Source organism: Rhinatrema bivittatum, chromosome 13, assembly GCF_901001135.1.
Source record: "Rhinatrema bivittatum chromosome 13, aRhiBiv1.1, whole genome shotgun sequence".
Classification (NCBI taxonomy): Eukaryota; Metazoa; Chordata; class Amphibia; order Gymnophiona; family Rhinatrematidae; genus Rhinatrema; species Rhinatrema bivittatum.
In genome coordinates, this window is record NC_042627.1 from 1,768,137 (window position 1) to 1,786,318 (window position 18,182).

At 38.8% G+C, this 18,182-nt stretch overlaps 1 protein-coding gene across 10 annotated transcripts in view; it reads right to left on the bottom strand.

The window, feature by feature from the left end:
• LOC115074712 (glycine N-acyltransferase-like protein 2) overlaps positions 1-18,182 on the bottom strand; it is a 66,512-nt gene that overhangs the window by 37,577 nt on the left and 10,753 nt on the right. For 7 of the 10 annotated variants that reach the window (XM_029574463.1, XM_029574471.1, XM_029574462.1 and 4 more), the window contains exons 2-4: positions 11,949-12,052; positions 5,575-5,682; positions 2,826-2,952 (exon numbers count right to left, since the gene is read on the bottom strand). In XM_029574463.1, coding sequence (XP_029430323.1) covers positions 2,826-2,952; positions 5,575-5,682; positions 11,949-12,052 — 339 coding nt within the window. Of the gene's footprint in view, positions 1-2,825; positions 2,953-5,574; positions 5,683-10,689; positions 10,888-11,948; positions 12,053-14,920; positions 15,482-18,182 lie in introns of those variants that run through there. The other 3 variants (XM_029574468.1, XM_029574466.1, XM_029574464.1) reach the window with 3 other exon arrangements.

The window sequence follows — 18,182 nt, forward strand, 5'->3', positions numbered from 1 at the left end:
ACCAGTGCCATTTTAAAGAGATGACTAGAGGGGCAGGAGATGAATGGGCATTCCTCTTGTCCCATTTTCTATCTGGGACTCCCATGAAAGGTGCTGGGGTGGAACCTGGCTCCAGAGGGGTCAGAGGGGCCTTGAGGCAAGCTCTAGAGCAGGACACAGGCCACGGAGAAGCCTCTAGGTAGGCCACAATTTTTTTTAAAACAATGACATTTTGATATTTTTTCTTTCGTTCCATTTTGAAAAATACAATGAAACAAAATGAGAAATATCATTGACATTCCTGTTTTGTTTCAAATGAATGCACATCCTTAATTGTAAGGCATCACCAGTGTTCATGAGATCCATAGGACGTACACCCTGGAAGTAAACCCCCACTGCCTTTAAGGTCAACATTGCTTCATCTGTCCTATAGTATTTAATTGCATGTGCACGAGAGCAGAACATAAACGAGAAGGGAAAGAATGAGGCAGCAGTGCTGGAATTGAAAACTATAGCAATGTATACAGTATAAAAGACCATGTTTCTTTTATACATGATGAGAGAAATTTTACAAGAAAGAGCTAATAAGATCAAAGGTTTTGACAATTGCCTGTGGCTGATCAGCTAAAAATAGTTTCATTAGGTGACTATATTTGCCCACACAAAATTTGGGAATTACAGGAGACATGAATATTTGGGGAAGAGAAAATATGCGTATGTGTATGTGAAAATATGCGTATGTGTATGTGAAAATATGCAATGTGTATGTGAAAATATGCATATGTGTATGTGAAAATATGCGTATGAGTATGTGAAAACATGCCATGTGTATGTGAAAATATGCGTATGTGTATGTAAAAATTCTAACATTGAAATTAAAAATTATTTTACTGGTTTTAAAGATTTAGTACTGGCCTCAAAGTATTACAAGCCACTCACCTTCTAAGATCTGCATCTCAGTATTTGTTGAATGTCCCATCATTTAGATATATTAAGTTAGATGAATCCAAAGAATAGCTTTTTTATGTTCAGGGTCCGATTTTATGGAATTCTATTCCTTTGGAATAAGGCCTAGATTTATCAAACTGCATTAAATATTGCATGAGATAGGCAAAGGGATGTGTTTTATAGTAAGACCCTATTTATCTTAGTGCTTCACATAGGTATTACTACAATAGTGTGCTAACTATTCACTAATATGAGAGAGAGAGAGAGAAAGAGAGAGAGAGAGACTATCTATAAGGCCTTTGTAGTAGATAGCTATTTATGCTACTATAGGAGGCTCACCTAGTAACTTGATGTGAGGTTTAGGTAGTAGTGTAGGACATAGGGGCCCCTTTTTACATGCAGAGTGAGACGTATGAACAGAACGGTACACTCTTGTGAAGATTTGATGCCTTTTGGAGTGAGGAAATGCACACAATGATGACATTTGTACAATGTTCTCTCAACCTAGCTTGATGGAGTCTGTAACATCAAGCTATGTTGAGACAACAAACTAGGTTGAGAGCACAAGATGGCGCCGGCCGTCCATTGCTCCTACCATGTGACAGGGGCCGACCAATGGCACCGGTAGCCCCTGTGACATAGTAAGGGCAAAGGCTATCAGCGCCATTTTGAATACCGGCAGCTGACAGCCCGAGCGCAGGAGATCGCTCCAGGACCCCTGCTGGCCCACCAGGGACTTTTGGCAAGTCTTAGGCGGTTTATTCATTAGTGATACGTTGTATTCGTGGGGGTTTGCCATACGTTTCGTGACCCCCACGAATACAACAAATATGGCATATACATTGCGGATTGCCAATACATTGGAAACGAATGCACACCCCTACTTACTAACAACTGTTCTTGCTATAGCTGCACTTACTGCACTTCTCATGGTCCCTTAGAGGTTTTTATACCACTATTAGTGCTGCTCTGTTCGCTTTTTGGTGCACAGGGGCCATTTTATTACTTTTGTTTGTTGCAATTGGTCCCTCATTTAGAGCCTTGGGGTGTTCTTGCTCGTCTCTCACCGTGCCTTGTGGTGCTGATACCTCTGGTTTTACCTCTTTGCCCTGTCAGGATGCCTTGGGCTATTGCTGCCACTCTTTGCCTCTCTCTTGGTATCATGGATTGTTCTTTCCTTTGCTTCTATGTCTATTTGCAGGTTTCAGTAAACGTGAATAACTCCGCCCCCCAACACACACACACACACACACACACACACAATTTAAGAGCCCAAAATAGGCTGTATTGCTTCCCCTGGAAAACAAAGGACACAAATAAATAATATATTTTTTTTGTTTGAAACAATTGAAACAAATTACGGAGCAAATCAAATAAATTAAGAAACTGAACCGAAATGTTTTTGCTACACACATCCCTAATGGTTACAGATGTTGAATTCCTCCACATTACACTTTGTTTCTGTAAAGAGAGAGACAATGGTTACAGATGTTGCTGCTCCACCTTCTTTCTATTCAGAGATGGGCAGTGGTTACAGATGTTGCTGCTCCACCTTCTATCTATTCAGAGATGGGCAGTGGTTACAGATGTTGCTGCTCCACCTTCTATCTATTCAGAGATGGGCAGTGGTTACAGATGTTTGCTGCTCCACCTTCTATCTATTCAGAGATGGGCAGTGGTTACAGATGTTGCTGCTCCACCTTCTATCTATTCAGAGATGGGTAGTGGTTACAGATGTTGCTGCTCCACCTTCTATCTATTCAGAGATGGGCAGTGGTTACAGATGTTGCTGCTCCACCTTCTATCTATTCAGAGATGGGCAGTGGTTACAGATGTTTGCTGCTCCACCTTCTATCTATTCAGAGATGGGCAGTGGTTACAGATGTTTGCTTCCTCACCTTGTATCTGAAGCACTTGCTTCCAGTTAACGACATCAGTGTTTGTCAGCATTTCTCTCAGGTTTTCTGGGTCTTTTGTGAACATAAAGTAACTGTTGGTGTAGTTATCTAGGTCATCCTTCATTTCCTGTATAAGAAGACATTGTGGGAGCAACAGAGAAAGAAGATTCAGCTGGTGTTTTGTATCTGTTTTGTACTCTTGTTATAGATATCCATTTGTATTGCTGTAAAGTGCCTAGGGGAGGCCATCATATAAACACTGAAATACATAACTGAACATCAAACAAATGAGTAATGGATAGAGTGCCTGCCACTCCCAGTCAGAATTGAGCTGTCATCAGTAAACCGTGAGAGCCCAAACTTCAGGGCAGGCTCTAGTTATCATCACTGCAGTACTCCGTATAAACCCATACTTTCTGCAATAATCACAGGGAAGTGGGAGGTGCAGGACCAGCTGCTAAAGGGAAGAAGAAGTCAAGCTTACCCACAGTATATTCCCTCATCATCATCATAAGCCGTGTAAGAAGCAAATGCTCTGATAGTGTAGTGATGGGGGTGGGGAGGGCAGAGAGGACACGTTTGTGTTTCTCAAACTTAGGACTGGATATGTTTAAGCAGATTTGGTGCCTTCTAATGGCCAAAGGAAACAACTGTTGGGAAGGTGGCACCTACTCCTCCCAGAAGGCCTCTCTGCACTTCAGCGGTTTTGTCTTGCATTTATATTCTGCAAAAATTCAAGTCACAAATTGTAAACCCTGGCAGCTCTTTGGATCGTTAGTCAACTAACCCAGTACCTGAAAAACAATAATATATGTGATCTTACTAACGGATTTACAGCTGAACAATTTGCAGCCTTTTTTACTAAAGATTGTGAATATTTGCACTCAGGTTCCTACTCCGACCTCTCACAGTTTATTTAACAACTTGCCAGATTCAGTTCTTGGACAACCTTTCATGATATTTCCTCTACAGAAATCTGAGTTCATGATCATCAGTTATTTTGAGGTTTTTGCGCAATAATTGCCTTGCTGAAATAGCAAATCTATCTTTTGCATCCAGTCATGTTCCATCCATGTTAAAACAGTCAAGCATTCGTCCTGTCTTAAAGAAGGCAAATCTGGACCCCTCGTCCTTCTTAAATTATCATCCACTTTCTAGCCTGCATTCTTGGCTGAGGTATTGGATAGTAAGACATTAAAACAGCTACAATCCCATATGGATGACAATGGTATTTTAGATTATCATCAGTATCGATTTAGAAAAGTTTAGAGTATGCAATTTTGCTTCTATGAAGCCTAGATATCTTTTGTCAAGTATTTGATCATTGGAAAAGCTACATATTGGTGTTATTGGATGTATCCATGGCATTTGATATATTAGATCAGTCTAAACTATTCTCACTTAGCAGAAATTGCAATAACAGGGCTCAGGTGGTTTAAATCCTCTATAAAAAATTATCCAACAGGTCAGGGACACTGAGTCATTTGGTTTCACCCTGGCATCCAGTGACCACGTGCTCAGCACTGTCAGTTATGTTTTTTAATATCTATATGCAGCCTATTTGTAAATTGCTAGCTGGCCTTTGTGCGGAATATCAAATTTATGCCGACATAAATTTCCCTCATGCCTTTTCAGAAGCTGCTATTTACATATCAGCAAATAATGGATGAATGCGAATAGATTATTATTAAATCTTCAAAAATATGAAACCATAGTTTTATCAAGAGCCTTGTGTGAGGATGGATCATCTCAGTCTCTAAACGGCTCCGTTATGTAGGTGTTATTTTAGACTCATCACATTTACCCCACGTTAAGTCTGTTGTTAAGAGCATTATTTTATAGGCTGCATATGTTGCAGAGGTTCAAGCCTTTTTAGAACCAGATGAGTTTTAATCGCTTCTCCAAGCTTTGGTTTTAACTGGTTTAGATTATTATAACAGTATCTACATGGGATTGCCGTCCTAAATCACTGCTGCGCTTCAGTCAGTACAGAATGCAGCTGCAAGGATTCTTACATGTACGACACATAATGATCATATTTCACCATGGCTATTCTCTTTGCACTGGTCGTCTATTTCATGGCGAATTCAATTTAAAATTGTAATGATTGTATTTAAGGCTCTGCTGAATAACAAACCATCTTAGACTACATTGCTGCTAAAATGTTATACATCCTCATGTGTTTTACAATCTGCCACCCAGATTTTGATTCTGTCATTTTATTCTTTCAAATTATAGGAGACCAAAGAATGAACTTTTATAGTAGCAGATCCCGCTATGTGGAATGCTCTACCATGTGCTTTAAGAACTGAATCGCCTTTGAAATCTTCTCGCGAGAAGCTCAAACTCTCCTTGTTTTTACAGGAATTTGGATACAGCCACTCATGATGTTGTCCAGTTCTTTGCTCTTTGTTGAATATCTGAGCCTATTGCTATTCATTGTTGTCCAATGTAATTGGGCATTTTTTAAATTTTGTTTGATGTATATTTGATTTTACTGTTTTTATCATTGGTTTGTATTTATTCTGTGTTTTTTTATTTTATATTTAAATTCTATGGATGCAGTTTGTAATCCACCTCGAATGGTGGATAGGCGGGATCTATTTTAAATAAATAAATAAACTAACCCTATGTGTCCCTTGTGCTCTCCACACTCTGGCTGTACTAAATTCACAGCACAGACAATTGGGGGAAAAACTGTGCACATGGAATATGAAAGAAATATATAAAACAATTCAAAACTGATTACGCTTTCATGAGGCCTGGAGACGACAGTGTTGAAGTTCGGCCATGTATCCACCACCACTTCCAGGTTGAAGGGATTCCCACGATTAATTCGATAAATAGAGCCATAAACCTGCAGAAAACAAAATCAACCAGACATCAACCTCAGTGTCTGATGTACTACGGGATACCCCTTGTGGACCTTTATAGGGGGCACAGTAAGATTTTAAGCAGTGTGGACCTTCTTTGAGATCCTCTTGTTCTCATAACTTGCTGACACTCCATGTGACCTTGGGTGAGTCACTGCACCCTTCATTGCCTCAGGTAGAAACCTCCTGGACAGGGAAATATTGTACCTACCGTATCTGAATATAACTCATTTTGAGCTACCATGGAAAAGGCATGACCTAAATCTAAAATAAAATAAAGCTCGCTTGTTCTGCTTTTGCAAATATTAATACTTTTTGGTTCCTTTCTTACTTTCAATTCTCTTATTGCTTGTGTGAGTTTGTGGACTGCTTCATGCTAAAATAACCCATGCTATAATTACACGATGTTGGGTTCCATATTAGGTGCTACAACCCAAGAAAGAGATCTAGGTGTCATAGTGGATAACACATTGAAATCGTCGGTTCAGTGTGCTGCGGCAGTCAAAAAAGCAAACAGAATGTTGGGAATTATTAGAAAAGGAATGATGAATAAAACGGAAAATGTCATAATGCCTCTGTATCGCTCCATGGTGAGACCGCACCTTGAATACTGTGTACAATTCTGGTCGCCGCATCTCAAAAAAGATATAATTGCGATGGAGAAGGTACAGAGAAGGGCTACCAAAATGATAAGGGGAATGGAACAACTCCCCTATGAGGAAAGACTAAAGAGGTTAGGACTTTTCAGCTTGGAGAAGAGACGACTGAGGGGGGATATGATAGAGGTGTTTAAAATCATGAGAGGTCTAGAACGGGTAGATGTGAATCGGTTATTTACTCTTTCGGATAGTAGAAGGACTAGGGGACACTCCATGAAGTTAGCATGGGGCACATTTAAAACTAATCGGAGAAAGTTCTTTTTTACTCAACGCACAATTAAACTCTGGAATTTGTTGCCAGAGAATGTGGTTCGTGCAGTTAGTATAGCTGTGTTTAAAAAAGGATTGGATAAGTTCTTGGAGGAGAAGTCCATTACCTGCTATTAAGTTCACTTAGAGAATAGCCACTGCCATTAGCAATGGTTACATGGAATAGACTTAGTTTTTGGGTACTTGCCAGGTTCTTATGGCCTGGATTGGCCACTGTTGGAAACAGGATGCTGGGCTTGATGGACCCTTGGTCTGACCCAGTATGGCATTTTCTTATGTTCTTATGTTCTAAAGCACATAGAGAGCTTTGAGATATCATTGTTTGCTTCCTGAGCAAGCTCGGTCTCCCCACTATACTACTCAACTCTTTTGCAGCTTTGAGGATGAGATCCTGCTGTTAAAGGACAGAGCAGCAGGGTTGGGGAACTGTGCAGAGAGAAGAACAGAATCACAGCATATAATCCAGAACCTGAGCTTAGGAATCTGATATTTTTTTTAATTTGATTTTTATACTCAGCTTTATGGTACTTCAAAGCAGATTACATTCAGGTGCTGTGGATTTCCCTATCCAAAAAGGGCTTATAATCGAACCTGGTCATTCATCAAGCCATGGGGGTTATTTTCTAAACATTTATTGCGTGCGTTAGGGCGTTATCGCACGTAATAAGGCCCTAACGCTGGCAAAAAACCTCGATTGCATGCGGAAAGGGCCTGATGGTCTTGCCTACGTAAATTTTATTGCAAAGACAGATGGCTATATAAATAATGCCTGTACTCCTACAATTGGTTAAACTCATAAGTTTAAAGGTCTTCCCAGTGGTTGGAATGGATAACGTTTGTACTTTGAGGTTAATATTCATGAGTTTTTAGTGTTTGACATGACATTCCATAGCATGACTAGAGTATGTGGCATGAGAGGCAAATTTTTAAGGGTGAGATAAACAATGGTAAATCAATATTATTTATGTTTTATTATTCATGATTTTTTACTGTCCTGATCTATGCCACTTGGATGAATATATTTTTTTACACTAGAATATAATGGTAAATCAATATTATTTATGATTTATGATTTTTCACTGTCCTGACCTTGATCAACATTCCTCATATATATTTTAGACAATAAATATGGTATAAACATTCAAAATCAAGAAATGAATGTGGAAATTGATTTAGCACATTATTATTATTTTTTATTTCATTCCTCTTTCATTGGTGAATTATGACAGAATTTCTAATTAATTCCCTAATGTTTTTGGGTGTTTTTATTGTGTTTCATAAAGAACATATGGGTTCAATATCGCCCTTAGACAGCTAGATCTAGCATTGCACAATAGCTGTTTGAGCGATGAGAAGGCGTGTGCCGTTTTTATTAACAATATGTGACATGAATACATTAGGTTGAATACATTAGAATGGACAAATTAGGTTGAGTATGTTTGGATTTATTAGGTTATATATATTAGGTTAAATGTATTAGGTTCAATATATGAAGTTAAATATAAAAGGTTGATTCAATACAGGTGCGTTGTTGTCATGAGATTTAGAAGGCGTGGTGGACTATAACTACGCCGTCAGACAGCTTGCTTCAGTTCTGCAAAATATATGTTTGAGAGGCGATACACGAGTGCCGTTTCTACTGATGGTAAATATATTTAGATAAGGAGCAAAACCTTCAAAGTCTTTGACTTGCTTTACATGTCACTCACTACCGAGGTTCTTCTTTTTCTAAATGAGAATAGAAATATCACTTGAGGTTTTTCCCAGATGTGCACAGTATTTGTTTGAGAGGCAGATACGTGAGTGCCGGTTCTATTGATGGCAAATATATTAAAGCGCAAACCTTAGAGTTTTTAATTAGTTTTACATGTCGCTCACAACTTTTTTTTTTTCTAAATAAGATTAGATTTGTTCTCTCAATTGGTCTTTCAACTTTGTCCGTAATAGCAAGTTTTTTTCTCTCATTTGGTCTTTCAACTTTGTCCGTAATAGCAAGTTGTTTTTATACTTTACACAGTAAGCTTCATCGGCACCGTTTTTTAGATCATTATCTATATTGTTCCAATAGTTTGGTTTTTAGACATGCCTAACTTGAACAACCTTATATATAATAACTATATTTCAACACCGGCAATATCAGCTACATTCAAATTCGTTTCGAAGAAATTATAATTAGCTACAGGGCATTGGCCGTATAAAAATATTTTAAATAAATCAATTTTATTTTATTTTATTTCTTTTCTCTAAAGAAATATGATGTCACTGTTCTCACAGTGTCTAGCCGTTTAAAGTATCATTTTTTAAATAGTTCGGATAGATATGAACGTTTAATAAATTGAATGTATACAGGTTGGGTGTACACTATTATCGTGATAATTATGGTCAAGTAATTTTTGATTAATTAGTGTTTCCTACTATCGTGACAATTATAGTCCAGCAATATCTCTTTTTCAGTCAGTTTGCTGATTAATGATTCTGGGATCACTGTGTATGTGAAGTCCGCGCTAATCTGAGCCAATTCAAGTGGCTCTCAAGGTACTTGTAGTTTATAGTTTTTTTGGTGTGTTTTTCATTATATGCAGCTCACACAGTTTCAAGAGAGAAGTCTGAACACCATCCACACACATTCTTTCTTTTTTTCTTTTTTATTTATTCAATTTTTTTTATTTATTCAATTTTTACTTTTCATTCATCCACTTTTTCAGATTTGTTTTCATATATTATTTTTTTCTTTATTCCGATTACTCTTTATTTTTATTTTCATTTTTTTTATTTATTATTTTTTTGTGTTTCCACATTGGATATACATATAGTTTATAATTAATAATTTTTTGGAAGTTATATTCATTAAGTAGTCAAAATATACACAAGCACTCCCTGCATTTTTAATTATCATCACTTTTAATCATTTTTAAATATTTCATTTGTGTTTTATCAATTTTGCTGTATTGATATTTGTACACTTTAATGCATATTTGTCTCATGAAATAGTTGTATAGTGATTTATATACACATACAAACATTTTAGACTCATGTTTATGATTTTATTTTATAGTGTAAATATGTCTTTTTATATTTATTTCATATGATTTAATATGTCCTTTTATTTATATATCTTTTTATATTTATTTCATATGATTTAATATGATTTTTAAGACATTTTTGCATTGCAATCTACTTGCTAGTTCAAATATATATGTTTGTATGTCTTTTTATTTGTTTTTATCTGTTTGCAATAGCCCCTGAGGCAGCTCGATGAGCGAAACTCGGCCAGAGTCGGGCAAGATCAATAAAGTCCATTTTACCAATTCCACCTTGTTTGTTTGCAGGTTGAAATGGGAGTCAGCATTGATCCCCGCTCAATCTCCTCATTTGCCATGAGTTTTTTATTTTATTTTATTTTTATTAAATGCACAAATTAACACAAGCAATTACTTGTTCCAGAAAATGAGATACTTTTCAAATTGTAATTGAAAGAAGAAAAACTCAGTATCAATCAAAAGTGGTAAAATTATAGTATCTCAATTATAGTAAGAAAGAAAAAGGGAAGACCAAAATGCAATAGAGCGATATCAATAAATAAAAAAATCAGGCAAAAGGAATTGCTATTCTAGCTATCCCCTACATATTTAAAAAAACCAGACCCCCAACAGAAAACACATTTTAGGAGTATGAGTCCAAGAATGTACGCAACTGAGAAGGTTCAAAAAACAAGTATTTAGAATTTTGGAAATTAAGTAAACATTTACATGGATATCTCAAGCTAAACTTTGCTCCCCGAGAGACAGCTTCTAGTTTCATTGATAGAAATTTCTTCCTTTGTTCTTGGGTGCTCCTCGCAATAACTGGACAAATCTTTCTGGCCATGAAATAACTGTAAGGATAAACACAAACAATAGATGCCTGATCTTTTTCCAAATGTTTATTAAGCAGAGACGTGTTCAAAAATCGCCCAACTCAGGCCGAGTTTCGCGGTTCAATAGAAACATCTATTGTTTGTGTTTATCCTTACGGCACATCTATTGTTTGTGTTTATCCTTACGGCTATCATAGATTGCCTACCTCTTTGTTTTCTTGGATCATGAAATAACTGTGACTGGTTCCAAAAGTAATCCCTTTCGGATATAAAAGCAAAGGTAACAAGTAATGTCCTTCTTGTCGGGATCTCTATATCTTGAGAAAGTTCCAGAACATCAGAAATATTTAAAGAAAGATCTTGTGATTGAGCTTGCAGTTGATTATCTAGGTTTCCATCTTTAACTGAGGAAAGATAATATATTTTCTTTAGAGCTGGAATTGCATCGTTTGGAAGTTTGAAAGTCTACATAAGATAATTCCTAAATAAATCCTTAGGGGAAATCAATTTTAAATAGGGGAAATTCAGGACCTTCAAATTCAACTTTCTCAATGAATTCTCCATATTCTCTAACTTCCTTGAATAAACACTATCTGATCGAACCAGAATAGAGTCTGGACAGATTCAGCATAGGATAATCTTGTATCAAGATCTTTCAGTTGGGAATTAATAGAGGCAATTTGAGATTCCATAGCTGTCAACTAGTTGAAGAATTAGAACTAGTCTCTTTCAAGACTTCAGTTAATGAACAAATAGCTTTTTCCATTAAAGTCAGAGCATTCCAGATAGAATCCAGCGGTTATAACCCTGGATTCTATCTGGAATGCTCTGACTTCGATGGAGCTTATCCCAGGCTTTTTAAAGTCTGGCACTGTCCTTGTCATCATCACCTTCTGTGGGAGGACATTCCAGACATCCACCACCCTCTATGTGAAGAAAATGCCTCCTTCAAGCTTCATATTGTGATCCCTAGCTCTGCAGCTTCCTTTCCATTGAAAAATCTTGGCTTCCTGTGCTTTAATACCTTTCAGATATCTAAATGCCTGTATCATATCCACCTCTCCCCCATTTCATACATGTTAAATTCTTTCAGTCTCATCTCATAAGGCTTTTTGCACAAGCCCTATATTATTTTGGCTATTCTTCTCTGGACTGTCCTTAGCCTCTCTATCCTTTCTGAGATACCGCCTCCAAAACTGAACACAGTACTTCACCAATCACCTGTAAAAGAGCTATTATTACCTCTCTTTTTCTACTAATTATGAAGTAAAAATAGAAGAGAGAAGGAAGGAGACAGGAGAGCTGGGGTAGGAGAGCTGGGGCAGGAGAGCTGAGGCAGGAGAGCTGGGGCAGGAGAGCTGGGGCAGGAGAGCTGAGTCAGGAGAGCTGGGGCAGGAGAGCTGAGGCAGGAGAGCTGGGGCAGGAGAGCTGGGGCAGGAGAGCTGGGGCAAATCGCAGTTCTTACTTTCAGAGACTCCGGGAAGCTTTTCATCAGAGCCTTCTCCAGCATGGCCAGCTTCTGAGAGCAATGCAAGAGCAACATCCTGAGGAGGGATGGGATCAGCAAGCCTGGAGAGGGAGGAAGCAGTAACGTGAGGTATGAATGAGAGAATGAAGAACTGTTGATATTTAACAAGAATCACCAACTTTTTTAACACCCTAGAGCTGCTGCAGGCATATTTTCTCACAGCTACGTATTTGGCTCTACAATTGAAAGAAAACAAATGTTTTTGGTGCACAAATTGATGCTCTGTATTAAGCCCAGACAATAATTCTGCATTTTGTCTATGTATTTCAAATTTGTAGTGGTACATTCTGTGACAACAATAATTTCCTTACGATTTTTAGAAAAGGAAGTCATTGCACGGATTTGGTTTGTTCATAGTAAATGTTTGTACGGTGAACATAAAATTATATCATCAACCAACAAAATCTTTAAAAAGAAAAGCTAAAACATCAACCATGTCTGTGCAATAAAATCTAAAAATCTACTGCAATCCGCTGGCATGGCTTGCAGCCTAAAACCACCACTTGCACATTTTTATGCCCTCATATTTTAGGCTCTTATCAGTGAAAGAAAACACATTTTTGGGGTGAATTAATTGATGTTTAATTAGAAACACATGTGCCAGTGTGAATATAGAAATCAAAGCACCTGAAAAGATGAATCAGGATGAGCAGAAATTGAGAAAAATCACTGGCATGAAAACGTTCAGGCAGCAGTTCTAGGGTGTAGGACATGTGGATGAAAAAATCAAGAGGGTAGGGGCTTACATTTTCAGGAATCAAATATCATTAAAAATGATGAAATGTCACTGAAGTTCAGCCCAGTGCAATCATGTGCACAGATTGTGCAAGGCTTTAAATTCATCACTGGCACTAAAAAGTGCAGGCAGCAGTTCTAGCTATGTAAATAAAGAGTTTGCAAAGTAAAGAGAAGAAGATATTTAGGAGGGACAGGGGCTTTAAATAGCAGAATGCCTCTTGTTCCCTGATTGCTGATCACAGTGATCAGTTACTGCAGGAAGAAGAGTTTGTGTCTCTGATTCAGTTAATAGTTACTTTCAGGTTCATGTTTCCCAATGCGTTGGTTTATCACATATCTTTAACATAGGTATGATCTGTATACTTTACAGGAATATCGGTATATAAGAATTCAAAATAAATAAATAAATAGAAAAAATGAACAACAGATTCTCATCTAACAAAATGCCATTAAACCAAAAAGATGAATATATATAGTATTGTGTATTATATAGTTCCAGACAAGATGCTGTCATAAATAATGCTCAACAATCAATTAACTTATTTATTGTGAAAGTTTTCACTACATGCAGAACAACACACATAATCATATGCCACCCACTTTTTAGTCTATTTTTTAAAATACATTTCTGATGCATATAAAGCATTATGTTAAAATTGTCCATGAATTAGAAAGAAAAAATGTTTTAATCAGCTTACCAAATGGGGCATTCAAAACAAAATCTGGCTAGCATAATATAGGCTTCAAGCAACAGATGGCAAACTACACCATAATACCATAGATGAAAGAACGTAGGGAGCAGTCCAACAGTGCAGGTGTTTCAGCAGAGTTACATACCTGCTTCAGGGGCCATAGTATGCTTGTATGTATGTAGAATGCAGTTTGGTGACTGTGCAGCGTATTCCATACCATGACAGGATGAACCTCCCTGGTAATCCTGGTACATACCTGCTTCAGGGGCCATAGAATGCTTGTATGTATGTAGAATGCAGTTTGGTGACTGTGCAGAGTATTCCATACCATGACAGAATGAACCTCCCTGCTAATCCTGGTACATACCTGCTTCAGGGGCCATAGAATGCTTGTATGTATGTAGAATGCAGTTTGGTGACTGTGCAGAGTATTCCATACCATGACAGAATGAACCTCCCTGCTAATCCTGGTACATACCTGCTTCAGGGGCCATAGAATGCTTGTATGTATGTAGAATGCAGTTTGGTGACTGTGCAGAGTATTCCATACCATGACAGGATGAACCTCCCTGGTAATCCTGGTACATACCTGCTTCAGGGGCCATAGAATGCTTGTATGTATGTAGAATGCAGTTTGGTGACTGTGCAGAGTATTCCATACCATGACAGGATGAACCTCCCTGGTAATCCTGGTACATACCTGCTTCAGTGGCCATAGAATGCTTGTATGTATGTAAAATGCAGTTTGGTGACTGTGCAGCGTATTCCATACCATGACAGAATGAACCTCCCTGCTAATCAGGTTGTGAGTGATATGTTTGCCTCAGAAGACCGTGCTTTCTTTTCAGGTAGAATTTGTTATAATCACACAATTTAATTGTGTGTGTCTGTAAAGGGTGTGGGAGTGAGTGCGGGTGTGGGGGGTGGCATGTGTGCAAGGCTGTAAGGTTTGCCTAGGGTACCTAATACCCTTCCCTAACCATGATTTCCAAAGAACCCATGATTAGGGAATACAGATTGCAGGATGGAGCTGGGCTTTATTTGATGGGGCAGGGACAGGCGCTGGAAGAATTGGGGTGGGTGAGGGGGGCAGCACAGTAGTTTTTCCACACAGGGCAGCAACAAAGCTACCACCGGCCCTGGGTGCTGGCAATCCGAATCTTAATCTTCACCGATGCGGCTTTTATTCATCCAACCTCACACTCCCTCCTCACCTCATCTTAGAGAACAGACAAGAAGACACCCAAAGTGCCAGAAAAATAGTTCTTACCCAAACAGGAAACACAGACTTGGTATGGAGGTAGCAGATCATAAAGAAATAAAGCAACGCAGAATAAACCATTAAAGCATTAAAAATAAGAACAGGAAATATGAATCAAGGTAATCTTTGAGTTTTGCAGCTCTCAGAAAAAGTCTCTCGATTTAAACATGTCTCCGCGGAAATTAAGATAACCTGAAGCAAAGAAAAGCAGGTCTCACCTTTGAGTATGTTTATAGATGCACCAGATTTCAAGAGTACGAAACGGCTCAAACAGTTTCCATCCACTGAAGAACTAACATGAGTAAACTTTATGGGCTAACCCTGGGATCTTTCCTTGTTTTAGTCACACTTTTCCCTGGAGGCTCTGAGCTGCAGTGATTTATTTCCAGGCTCCTGCTAAAGTATTACGTTGCAGACTCTTTCAGCTCGACACACTGTGCATAGCAAAAGCTGCAGAGCAAGTTTTGCTTTGCCATTCAAACTCTCCTACCTCTCACCGATCTGCACTTCAGATTCCTCTAGGTCTTTAGAAAGGAGAAATCTTCAATTCTAGCCCTGCCAGCTGTCTAGCTGGCGTTTTGGAGATTCACTGCCCAGATAGAAAATACAGAAGTTCGGTCCCTGTTTCCACTCAGCCTTCCAGCTCCCTTTCCGGCTTCCACAGCTGCCTACTGGGAGCTGAAAATCAATTCAGCTCGCTCGAAACCGGCAAAAGATCTTCCCCAAGAGGAAAGACAAAAACAATCTTCCCCTGGCTTCTTTCCTAAATCTCCGCAGGGACAGGAAAGAAAGTACAGCAGGAAATAAAGTTGCATTGGTCTGTGAAGTGTAGGGCACTCTAATTGGACGGCGCTCCTGTCAGTTCTTTGCCCTTAGGGTCAGCCTTCCTATTGCTGACATTCAGTTTTACGCTGTGTTCATAGATCCAAAGCGCTGAATCAATCACACATGCAGGCAGTTTGGGCAAACATTCCCAATCGTGTTGGATAGAAACATGAGGCTGCGGGCCTTAGAAGAATACCTCAGGAACAGGCAGTAACCACTGTCTGCTGTCAGAGAGTTTTAACTCTCATACCTAAGAAGGCAGCCGCGTGCGCAATATGAAGCAAGTGCCCAGTCGTGCTTCACAGCACAGATTATAAAATCATAGCCAAAGAGACCTCACGGTGGCTTAAGCCTCTGCTAACTGATGCGATTCACTCTGACCACTCATACACATCCTGGGGTGGACCATGTTTTACAACATCTTCTTGGTCTGGCATTCAGGCAAAGGGTACACCAAGGGTGCCCTTTCTGAGGCAACTGTGTGCCCTGGCCATTGAGCCTGTCCTTCAAATGTCACCCAGCAAACTCACCGGGCAACCGAGGTGCAGTTTACTCACTCAGCATCTGCTTGTGATCTGCTCCTCTCAGCCGGAGACCCCGTCCATCTGGTGCGGGTGCAGACATGCCAGCAGATATACTCTGATGCATCTTCAGACAAGATCAACTCCGTCAAATGTTCTGGGCTCCCCGAGCTCCAGATTTTAGTAGATAAACTTCCCACTAAATATAAAGTTCTCCGGATTCCTGTAGCCGAATAACTTAAAAACATAAACGCCTATATTTGAATATTGTCATATGTGTGGCCAGATAACTTGCTACTTAACCAGATATCTTTAAAAGATATCCGACCAGGTAGCACTGCCCTCAGCTAAAAGATGGATGATTAGTAGCCTAATCCCCTTTCTCCATTACTCTTCTAACCCCCCCCCCCCACACACACACACACAAACCTTTTTAAAAGATTTAAGTTGTACCAGTCCCCTGCCGATTTTAACATCAATACGGGATCTGGCCGCCTCTCGCACAGTGATGAATCAGGCCATCTGCCTCCCCATTCCCCGATCACTCTCAGCACATCAAATTTAAAAATGAAACTTCATCGGTTTCTCATATCAAGACTGGTGTTCCCCGGGGGTCTGCACTTTCCTCTGTCTTGTTCAATATTTATTGAGCTCCCATCTTCAGAATTCTTTCTAACATGGCAGATTGTCACAAATTGTACACAGATGATATACAGTTTGTTTTATGCATTCGCTCTTCTTGGTAGGACACCATTCAGCACGTTAACATGTGTTTCTCTGCCATTAAAACTTGGGCAAAACACAATAAGCTTTCTTAAAACATGTCTAAGACAGAGTTTCCTGCCATTTCTAGTCCATATTCAACTTTTGTCAAAAACACTATTCCTCTGGAAAATTGAAATTTCACAGTTAAGAGCCAAGTTAAAAGCCTTCGTACGATATTAGACAATACACTCTCCTTTCGTCCTCAAGTTAAACAAGTTATTACACAAGGCTTTTTTAGACTACGTGACCTTGCTGGCCTTAACAAACTTTTTCATGCTCCTGAATTTCGCTCTGTTTTACAAGCCTCAATATTCCCAATCCTTGGCCTACTGCTTATAACACTTTGACCATTATAGCTGTTGCTAAATTCCTCAGATCGCTTAATTGCAGGATTGAAGCAGTTTGACCATATTACTCCAGTTTCGATTGAGTTACACTGGATACCTACCTACTGGCAAAAGAATTAAATACAAAATTGGCATGACAATTTTTAAATTGATCAGCGATAAGACCTGTCCATGGGCCAATGCCATCTTAAAATTTTACCAACCCTCCAGAAATTTACGTTCATCCCAGCACAGATTGCTAGACGTTCCACCCCCAAAAGTTGCATGTCTACATATTACTCGAGAGTGCTCTTTTTCAGTTGCCGGTCCAGCCCTATGGTACTCTTTGCCATTTGAGCTTCATCAGTGTGACTCCGTAAAAAACTTCATAAAATTTCTTAAGACCTTTTTGTTCAAATTAGCCTATTTTAAGTTTTTTATGACTTTATTTACTTGTTTTAATATGTTCTTATTATCTTCCTAACCTTCTGTATTTTAATGTATATTTTAATTTTACATTTATTGTTATATTTTTAGGTTTTTTTTTCTTTTTAGTATATGATATTGTTTTATTATTGAATTTTATGTATTCTTTTTGTATATCGCCTAGACCTATTGTTAGTGTTAGGCGATCTATACATTTTAATAAATGTAAATGTAAATGAGCCTTCCAGTCTCCCCTGAAATCTTTGCTATGTGAGCCAGGAGTGAGGGATACTTTGCCCCGCTCCTTTTGCCTCCAGCACTGCTCTGACAGAGGCAGTGCTGGAAGTGTAAGCTAACATTAAACTTTATGCTTCCAGTACTGCCACTGTCAGTTGGGGGGCGGGGAGGTGGCCGGATCCCATATTTATATAAAAATCGGCAGCAGGGACTGGAGTTAAATGCCAGCACAACTGAAATGTTTAAAAAGGGGTAAATGTGTGCATGTGTATGTCCAGGTGGGTGGGTTAGAAGAGTCAGGCCTGACAGGGCCTTAGCTAGATTAGCTGGACAATTCAAACCCTCCCTTGAAATGCTCATCACATGCCCGATTTTTATCC